General features: G+C 45.4%; 1 protein-coding gene across 1 annotated transcript in view; it reads right to left on the minus strand.

Moving 5' to 3' along the window:
- Positions 1-2,684, minus strand: part of LOC119177415 (coactosin-like protein) — a 72,467-nt gene extending 69,783 nt beyond the window's left edge. Inside the window, exon 1 of the mRNA XM_037428889.2 lies at positions 2,415-2,684. Within this exon, the coding sequence (XP_037284786.1) occupies positions 2,415-2,485 (71 nt within the window). The 5' untranslated portion in view covers positions 2,486-2,684. The remainder of the gene's footprint in view (positions 1-2,414) is intronic.
- Positions 2,685-10,979: the final 8,295 nt, after the last annotated feature.

A 10,979-nucleotide genomic window follows, 5' to 3' on the forward strand; every position in this document is an offset into this window, starting at 1 on the left:
CTGCATAGTTGAGTGGAACAAGCTATCAAATGATGCGGTGAACATGTCGACATCCGACTATTTTTTTTATGTCGGCTATTATTCCCTGACTTCAATCGCTGGGTTCGCTCTATTACTCTCGACCCCGCCGTGGTGGTCTAGTGGCTAAGGTACTCGGCTGCTGACCCGCTGGTCGTGGGATCTAATCTCGGCTGCGGTGGCTGCATTTTTTATGGAGGTGGAAATGCTGTAGGCACGTGTGCTCAGATTTGGGTGCACGTTAAAGAGCCCCAGGTGGTCGAAATTTACGGATTCCTTCACTACGGCATCTCTCATAATCATATGGTAGTTTTGGGTCGTAAAACCCCACATATCAATCAAATCAATCTATTACTCTAAATTGATTTACGCAGTATGTCGATGCATCGTTTCACATCGGCCCAGTTAGTCACAGGAGAGTTGCACCGCAAACCCCGATTCACGTGGCTGCGTGTATGTAATAAGACGAATTTGGCAAACAATCTGACGGCAGTAATTGAGAGCCAATTTTCAGGTGTAAACACACTGAACAGGGCATTCGGGGTGATTCTCTTTAAATTTATATTTTATATCTGTGCCGTGAAGGTTATATAACTATGATGTTATTGATATAATTTAGATCGTTTTCTGAATGCATTGGTTTTTTTTTTTTGTAAGAGATATCTACCACGGCAGGCAATACATCTGTATTACTGAATTATATTCGCGCTATGCAAGTGTTGTGTGATGTCATACTTAACTGTATGTTGGCTTCATATGGTTGTGCATTTCTATCAATCGAGAAGCTCCTCTGTTCATTCCGCTCATTTTCATCCAATTGTACTCTGGTAAATCAGGAAAGTTTTACAGGTCTCAAAAATATTTGGGGTCAAGAAAAAAAAAAGCCAACCGGTGACCTCTTGCAACTTATCGTAGGTTCTGATGTATGTTGACCAACTTGCGTTGACGATAACAATGAACAACTGCTGGGGTTTTAGGTGCCGAAACTATTATATGAAAATAGGTATTGTGGGCTAGTTAAGAGAACACTACGCGGCCACTAATGAGGCATGGTTGGCCACGAAACGATTTTTGTAGCCCGATTCACCATATAGATTCCACAAAAGACCATTATCGTTTTGGAATTTTCAGACATCAACTTTACGTTTTCTTCCGTCATTTTTTAAACCGGATTATGCGTATGATACAAAGGAGGGTTACAGATAACGTGCCTCACAAGTTACCTCATAAAAACATAACTTGATATTTCAAGCAAAATTTTGCATTATATACACACCATGAATGAAACCACATGACACAATAGATTTCACGAACCATTGAAAACAGTGAGTATACGGTAGTCTGCTATATCGCAAGTAAAATAATGTGCTTAGAAGGCAGGTATCAAAAGTTCAAGGTGCACACAAGACGCACAAAAAAAGAGGAAAGTGTGCATGATGTGTGGAGCCCGTTGTTGCCGCATAAATCACAGTGTAATACAAACAGCCCATGTTCTGAGTGCCCGTATAGGGCGTGACGGTATTGCGTACGGTGCTGGCGAATGTGTAACATGCCCATTAGCCTAATGCGCAATGACTCCGTGTCGCAGCCATGGAGTTCTTGCGCATTTGGCTTTGTGACAGGATGTCTGCAACGATCAAAGTGGTAAGCACCACAAGTGTAAAAGCACACTGGTCTTACTACACGTTTTTGATAGCCCCGTCAGTGTTGAAAATATCGGAATGCACTACAAAGCAGTTGCGTATCCACCGTGGCAAAGAAACGGTAACGTAATCTTGAAATGCTCAAAGAAACGATAGCTATAAGTAGTCGAATTCGACAATGGCTTCGATTATACGAGCCTTCCAATTAAATGCAGTAGAAGAAAGAAAAAAAAATACCTCTTGTGCGTCAAATCAATATATGATGTTTCACGCTGCGAGTCATTTAACTTGGTGTACAGACAGTGAGCTAGTCGTTTTATGAGGGGATCACGCCACTAATACGCACTGACCAATGTAAAAACACAAACATGCCCTATTTGTCCTGCATATAACACGCATTTCGAATGAGATTGATATAATATAATATATTCGAATGCTTTTCGACAAAAAGTGTTTTTTTGCCACTAGCCACTTGAATACGCTGATAATATGCCCAGCATTAGCATTCTCAAAAATTTTTCCCTGAGAAGCTTAGTTTCTGATATTTTTCGATAATACCGGTCTTGCTCAATTGGTCGTAGATAGACATAAGGGCTTCAGAATTCATGTGAAGCGCGTGTCAGCACAAAAAAAGTGCCGTATTTAAGAATAAAGCATCAGTAATTTCTAATCTCGTTGATACGTTTTTTCCTTATTGTGCGCATATGCATTAGAAGCAACGCACACTCCGGCGAAACGACGAGATAGACTTACCAGGAGGTGCTGTTGCGATCGTCCCTGACGTCATCGTAGGCACCACGGACGGACTCGGCGTGGACGGACATGTTGATGCGCAGTTCGCAGTGCGATCTCTTCTAGTGACAGCGCCGAACTGAGAATCGCTAATGAAGCTCCTTCTCGTCTACCGCAAGCTGTTTGCATATCCGCGTAGGCGCACCGAGATCCGTCCTCCCTCGCCTGCGCTGCGCGGCACCGCCCAATTATATGGCATGACTCAAGGCTCAACCGTACAGGCGACGCTCCGCAGTGTACAAACGGAGCGTTCGTTGTAAACGACCCGCCCGCCTGAGCGAGTCAGTGAGCGTCGGAGCAGCGAAGCGCAGATCGCATTGGCACATTAATGGCTGCGGCTGCACCGTTGACTGCTGGCGAAATGTGATTCGGTTTCTGGCAACCTCCTCTCGCCGGTTTAGCTTTCTTTTTATTGTCTCGCCTTCACTAGCCTCGCTTATTGTTGTCATTCTTACTTATAAACAAGTGCTCTTTTGAATTCGCTGCGTAAGTGTGTCACTCGGAAAAACCGCGATCCATCACTCGGCAATGTGCTGACGCTGGCAGCGTGGCGCTGCCGTGATGGATCGAAGCAATCGGCATTCTCGTGCGAAACGGGAGACTCCGGTATAATCAACAAGTGTGTAGCGTGCTTCGTGAGTTTGAGTTCGCCCCAAGTTTTTCGAATATCATGAGTAGTCGATACGAAAAAAAAAATGTTACAATATGTTCGAATTATAAACAAAACACCGACGTCTGCGCTGAGCCCAATTCACGGAAGGCAGGAGTTGCCACTTTGACAACTAATGATATTGTGACGGAGACGAGATCGAGGTTTATTAAAACAGCTGATCGTCAGCCAGACGTTATGGCGGATGAGTATCACGCGCCAGCTCTACGTTTTCTCGTCGTCTTCATCTTCGGCGACCACCACCCTGGTTAATGTCTATGTTGCACCGTAACAATATAGTCGTATCCACATAGATTGCTTCAAGTTTCATGGCTAATCATGATTAACTTTCTAAATTATGTCAATATGTTTATTTCGAATAGTTGAATGTAATTGTACTACAACTGAATATACATTTCTTCCTTGGATATTCTAGTGCACGTATACTTGCTTTCTGAACCCCAAGTAAAATATCTCGATCAGAAAACGTATGGAGGCAACGAGCGCCTGCGATACGTTCGGAGAAACTGAAGAGCATGCACGGTAGAGAGGCCTCGAGCCACCCTGTGTGGCCACCCGAACAGACTGCAACGCTAAGTGCTCCAGTTCGCAGCTCTCGAAGACGAATGCGCGAAGGCATCTATATCTGAGTTTATACGCCCTGAGTGCCTTCTCCGTGAGCCGAACGATATCCGGCGATTTGTTTATGCTGTCACAACAGCTATATGCGGACTTTGCATTTTCGTTCACCATCATTTATCCTTCGAGACAACGAAATGCAGCAGTAAACACACGTGCAATCTCTGTACTTCTGACACGAAGAGGCACTTGTCATCTTTCGCGCTGGAAGATAACGCCCACCAGCATTGCGTATTTCGACTGGTGAAACAAATGGCGAGTGTCAGCCGGGGCTTGGGCCTTCCACCTACTCATGCGCTTTCGGGTCATCCGTCGCTGCCTCCGCACAGGTGCGATGTTTTTCGGGATGCGATGGATCAAGAGGAGCAGGAGAAGTCCGTTCGCAAGCTGTGTGTGTCAACATTTATTGAAAACAGAACTGGCGAATGTGCTGGCTGTGTCGAATGCACCGACGCTCGTGACGTCCATATATGTTTAGCTTGAAAGGCGCAGCGTGTGAAGAATCGCACAGCTTCTTTATGCAAGATCGAACTGAGAAAACAAATGGTGGCTGTTCTGCAAGCAGATGGGCAATTGCGTGTTGACAAGGTGAAAAAAAAGCAAAAGTAATTTATCTTGTTTGAAAGAAAACAAAATAAAAAAACAATATTAGCAGACATTGCGGGAACTGGCGCCATTGTGACTATAGTGCTGAAATGAAAAAAAAAAAGCAAAGGACGTCAACTATGCGAGCGATGACAGGACACTGTTGACGAGTGCATTGGACTGTCGATACTCCAGGCCGCGTCATCATCCGCAACCCACGTGCTTTGTTGAACAGCTTTTCTCACCTGCCCTATACTAGCTTTGCAGGTAAAGTGTCACGTTGCTAAGCACGTGGACGCGGGTACAATTGCCAGTCTTAGAGGCCGAGTTTTGGTGGTGGTGAATTGCAAGGAACGTGCAAGTGTACTTACATCAAAAGTGCACATCACAAAAGGAATTCCAGATGGCAAATATAATTTCGAAGCCCCCTCCTCCCCCCTCCCTCACGCTCTACGACGTGCCTCATAATGATTATGCCACATGGTCGTGATGGTGAAAAACGTGGCCGTCGAAATAATAGCGGTGCTTACAGTTAATGTGGCTGAAACCCAATTAAAGGTTTCCTCTACCGGTTGAAAACATCGCTGTTCACTGCATAACACGTATAGTTGTACTCACCAGAACTATTGCGAGCGCAAATGATGCCGGAAGGTTGCCGCCACATGATTGGACAAATGTAACGTGAAATGTAATCGCGGCATTGCATCAAAATAGGGACTACTATTGGATTTCTTTTTTTAGTGCAATTTCACTGAAATCGGAAGAGAAGCTCTCACACTTTTCCAGCTTAAAAACTGCAAAGCTGGACAAGAGACTGCACCGAACGACACGGTGCTGGTGGAAACGCGCCAGGGATGCTCCGGGCGCCGTTGTTTGAAGAAACTAGAGGGAAAAATGTAAGAGCGTTAATATACAGATTACTTCTCAAAAAGAAAGATCAGTAATGCTACGAAACGTTGTATAAGCGTTCGCGAGCTGGCTCGTTTCGCACGCGTCGTTCCCTCTTCAAGATCCACATTATTTGTTACCACCGAAACGGCGTCCTCAATACGTCGGCCATAACGGGCAATATGTCATGCCAGCTTCCTGTATGGTATACGGCTTTCATTTCGTTTTATTGGGCAGCCTTCTGACATCAAAGAGCGAGGGAAACACGGTCTGCATGGTGAGCTGGCGGAAATCTAGTTGAGGGTAAGCACCATTTCACTGTATTTTGATATCTCTACGCTCTGAATAACTTTGCGCTGCGTGCCCCTATCGCTGCTGTTTTTGCGGCACTTATCTCTTATGCCAACAATGCACGTAACAAGCTAGAAAAACATGTAAAACTATAAAGTCATAAAAAGTGTTAGAGGGCCCCTTTAAATCCAAATAAAGACAGATGAACACGTGGTAGTATTGTGGTTTTGGCACGTGAAACAACAGAAATTATTGTCAAGCAGCTTCTCTGGCTCGCCGTGGTGGTCTAGTGGCTAAGGTACTCGGCAGGAAACCCGCAATTTGTCGGTTCAAATCCCGGCTGCAGTGGCTGCATTTCCGATGGAGGCGGAAATGTTGTAGGTCCATGTGCTCAGATTTGGAAGCACGTGAAAGAACCACGTATGGTCGAAATTTCCGGAGCCCTCTACTACGGCGTCTCTTATAATCATATGGTGGTTTTGGGACGTTAAACACCACATATCAATCAATAAATCAGCAACTTTTCTTGGGACGGGTTTTGTGTTTTTTTTTTTGAATTCGCCCTCGTTTGCGGGGCATTATTGATTGTTTATCAATCGCAGCTCTGCATCTATGATGCTTTTTGAGGGCCTAGTTTATGCATGCTGATGAAAATTGATTACTTAGCGCAATAAAAAATGCTGCATACAAAACAAAATGCTCAGGGAACTATAGCGCTTGCCTCTTGTGTATTTTTCTGGTGGGTTTTGTTTCTTGTTGGGCTAGGTAATACAGCTCTGCAGCTGTAAATGATAAAAAAAACAACTCCTTAAAAATGACTATTACAAAGGGAGATTACCTACGCGGTGTATCTGAGGCATGTGCAGAAGCACCTTTAGCTGATATGGTGGTGAGTGACAGCATATTTTGCTTGTAAAGCAAGACAATTCTGGAGCATGGGCGACTACGTCGAGATGAAAACTTTACGCCGCCCTTCCGCGTTTTGTTTTCGTGAATATTTGCGTGCAATAACAACAACAAAATTATTCCATTCCTACCGCACGAGAGCTCGGTGTCATTTAATGGGTCCATAGAAGCTCTAAGAACCGTGACTCTATTTGCAAAAATCGGTTCATGGCACAGTTATCGCTACTCCTGGTCCCCTAAATGTAAAATCTCTTAGAGGCGTAACGCTCGACAACGCTTACTTTCAATGGAACCCACACTTCAGGCGACACGCCCCACCATGGTGGTCTAGTGGCTAAGGTACTCGGCTGCTGACCCGCAGGTCGCGGGATCGAATCCCGGCTGCGGCGGCTGCATTTCCGATGGAGGCGGAAATGCTGTAGGCCCGTGTGCTCAGATTTGGGTGCACGTTAAAAAAACCCCAGGTGGTCGAAATTTCTGGAGCCCTCCACTACAGCGTCTTTCATAATCATATGGTGGTTTTAGGACGTTAAACCCTACATATCAATCAAATCGATTCAGGCGACACAAGTAGGAAGCTGGGTTAAGTGTGATTGCAATAACAAAAGTTAATTCTAATAGGTTCTACGTGTGAACACGCACCCCTAGAATGAAATAAAAAGAGGAACGAGGCACCGGCGATTACAACTGAGATAACTGATGAGAGGTGAGCAGGATTGTGGCGTCGGCAGCTTTGAGTGTAGTTCGTTCAGGAGCAGCGACATACGAACCTTCGCCAGTAGCATCGTCCACTGTTTCGATAGAAAGCGTGGACACAGGGACGCGTGGCTCACGTGGAATCCGTTGGGCATCGTATCACGGCTATGAAAACGTCATATCACGCATACAGCATGCCACGGAAAGTGAAACAAGCATGAGACGATGAAGAGGCTGCAGTTGTTGCAGTCATTGTTCGCTGTAATATCAGTAACATCCCATATCAAGTTCTTGTATTTCTTCGCATGTTCCGCGCTGCGGCCTTTTCTGGTACACCCGCCATTTCTTAAATTTTTTTATAAAAACCTAAACGCGCAAGCGTCTACCACCGAGTCTGTAGGCGTCTGCTCCGGGCGCCATAGTGTCCGGTTCTCGGAACAGCCTATAGCTGAAGACAGCTGCACAGGACTGTTGATCGCAGGCACGTTTGCACATTCATTTTGCCGGTGTGCTCTGTTAAACACCGCTTATCAGCTATAGGTGGTCGACGCTCGCGCTTTCAGGTAAATAAAAAAAAAATGAGTGGGCGTACATCACTGCTGAACACAGCCGGCAATGTATTTTTTACCTTCTCTTTGGCTGTATTCCCCGCTCTACAGCCTCCTTGAGTTGTTTCGGTCGTAATCTGTACTTACGGGACTAATTTCAATCAGTGAAAGACGACCCCAAGAAAGTAGCCTCGTGCAACCAACGAAATGCATTGGGTACGTTTATTGTTTGGCGTTCTATTTTCTTTTTTTCTGAGAAGTGGAAATTTTTCTGATGTGTCCAATGCTCGAGGTTTCAACGTGTCTTCCTAAAAATAGCCTTTTATTGTGCCATCGTAACAGTCGCCAAAGCCTTGTTAGTAAGTGTTCTCCGTTTACATTATAGTGTTTTACCACCAGTAACGTGCAGTGACAAGGTTCCGCCATATTCCTTTGCTGTAAGAGGGGACATTTAGACCAGTAGGTAAGACACTCCGGCATCAAAGCGACAGGTCCAGGTTAGAAACCCACACATGTACTTTTGCTGCGCTTTGTGCTGACATTTTTAGCTTTTCTAGTACGAATCGTTCACTCACTTATTACGAACCAGAATGATGCATTGATTGATTTTGTGGGGTTTAACGTCCCAAGACCACCGCGGCGGGGTGCGAGGAAGCTTTGATATTGTAACCACAGTCGCAGTTTGCTTGCTTGACTGGTCCCCGTTGTATACCAGACTTACAAATCGTTTCATTGATTTGATTGATTGATTGATTTGTGGGGTTTAACGTCCCAAAACCACGATATGATTATGAGAGACGCCGTAGTGGAGGGCTCCGGAAATTTAGACCACCTGGGGTTCTTTAACGCGCACCCAAATCTGAGCACACGGGCCTACAACATTTCCGCCTCCATCGGAAATGCAGCCGCCGCAGCCGGGATTCGAACCCGCGCCCTGCGGGTCAGCAGCCGAGTACCTTAGCCACTAGACCACCGCGGCGGGGCTACAAATCGTTTCCAGTCCTCTTCTGATCTTACCGGTTTGTCGTGGAAAAGTTGACGTTAGCATCACCTAGGCTATGACATTTCTGTATGATAAGCAGCGTAAAAAACAATCAAAGACAAAAGAACAAAATAAAAATCAAGAAGCAAAGAAAAGCATAGAAAGTTGAAACGAATGAGGGAGGCACGACAGCGTTGGCAAAAATACGCGGAACCGACAGCTTTGTGCCCATCTTGGGCATAGCATTACTACTAGTGTGTGTACTAAAAGAGACACGAACGACAAATATGAAGCCGACGTTGATTGTTGAAATACAGGTCCGAAAATCTCGTAGTGTTACTTTCGTGCCAAGGGAAATGCCTATTTCGTAATATTATCCCTTTTTAGTGGTCCGCACGGCATTAGCGCACTTCAAATTATTCGACTGAATGGGCCTTCTGACGTAGCAGTTGCGTTGACCAATGTTGCCTGCCTACGGCGTGGCCGGTGACACTATATAGCAGCAGTAACAATGGCCATCGAAACTCACCCCGATGGATGTCGTTCGTCGGCGAACCGGACAACGCGACATTGGCTCGTGACACTGGCGCAGAAGCACGACACTTATAGCCACTTCGAGCTAAGGGGTTTTGTTTTGCGGCACCCTGTGGAAAGACACGTCAGTTTCTTTGCAGTGACTTAAGTGGCGCGCACCATTCGGACAACCGGCATTATCACATGTTCGTGGAATTTTGTTGAACTTTGCGTTACAGCCACTTTAGTGAGCCTGCAAAGTACATGGAGTATACGTGATTCCGAAACTACCACTGAGACGCGACTGAAAACGGAACTTTTGAATTACTCGCGCCGTTCCCCATGGTAACGCCAAGCGGTTATTTTTTCCTTGAATCAAACACAAACAAAGAAGCATCATTTCATTGCGAGTGGTTTGATTGGTAGTGATTAATTATACTCAATACTCTTGACGTCATCGGGAGCATTCTAAGTTATCGCGCTCGTGGTGCATATGATGTCGTACATTTACCTTGATTGGTCGACCTGTAGAGCACTGCTGTGGATATTGCTGACGTTTTAAACGTTCTCAAACATTGTAATTTGACGTAAATTGTTATTTTTATTTAGTGCCCTATAATAATAGCAAGCGGAGAGCGAACTGTACGGAACTATTCCTCGGTAACCTTATGAGCCATTCATGAGCTTACCGAGGCACAGCGCAAAAGTTGATCTGCTATTACCAGCTAGACGAATCACTGGGTTTCGGTGGGATATGGTAATATGTTAATTGAGAAAGTGGGATCGTATGCGGGCCGTGGATTGAGATGGAAGTGCAGTGATAGATATCGGTATACACAACCAAAGAAGAATAAAACATTTTCGTGCATAGCGTGTTTTTGTAATCAAGGAGCCCCACGTTAGCCCACAGTTCCTCATTACCCAGCCATTCAGTAATTGACGGCCACTGAAGTTTAATTTTTAGAGCATCGGATGCGTTAACCGCAGACTGTAGGTTTGGTGCCTATCTGCGCCAAGTTAGTTTTTCATCCACATTAAGTCATTTCTATTGATGTCACAATTGCTACCCTGCTGTTAGACAAGTAATGACCCTTGTATATTCCTTAGCTTTATTGTTTATTTTTATTGTTCGTTGGTTTCAAACATGTCCCTGTTTTGACACGCGAAACTCAAGCAATCATTACTTGCAGTTTGTGCCAGTTGGAATTTTTGAAGCATTCTGGAATAGTATCCGTTAGACGTCTGCGAACTGCTAGCCACGTAAGGGTAGACTTTACAGTACGGTTATAGTGTGGGCTTTAATAAGTATACTGAAGAAACTATGATGCTTGAGGGATTTGGACAAATTTCGTGAAACATTCGAGTAAAATTTTAGGTAACATTGGTAGCTTGCATTTTGCTTTTTATTCCTTTACATTGCTTCTTTTTTTGCCCATGAACCACAGGCTACCTTGAATGATATTACGAACTGGTGAGAAATAATTCGTGAAAAATCTCCTCCTCGAGCTGCCACGGCTCTAGCTGGTGGATTATGGTGGCAAACTTGCGTGATCTCCACCGGGCACCCATTACAACTCTCGGCCGGGTGGCCCCTTCGTAGTAATCTTCGCTAGTCTTGCTCAGCCGCCTGAAGCCTCGGTGTCGCTTGTTCCTGCCAATACTTTGGAAGGCGGCTCGTGGCGTATGCGCATATCTCCTTGTGCACAGCAGCCGGTCTGCCGATAACGGAGGCGCGACCGTGGTCTTAGCGGTGTCCCCGAGTGAGTGTGACGAAGGGACGTGACCTCAATGGTGGGCTGCCGTGGAACTGCCCGAGCGTGACTACGAGC

Source organism: Rhipicephalus microplus, chromosome X (genome assembly GCF_043290135.1).
Source record: "Rhipicephalus microplus isolate Deutch F79 chromosome X, USDA_Rmic, whole genome shotgun sequence".
Classification (NCBI taxonomy): domain Eukaryota; kingdom Metazoa; phylum Arthropoda; class Arachnida; order Ixodida; family Ixodidae; genus Rhipicephalus; species Rhipicephalus microplus.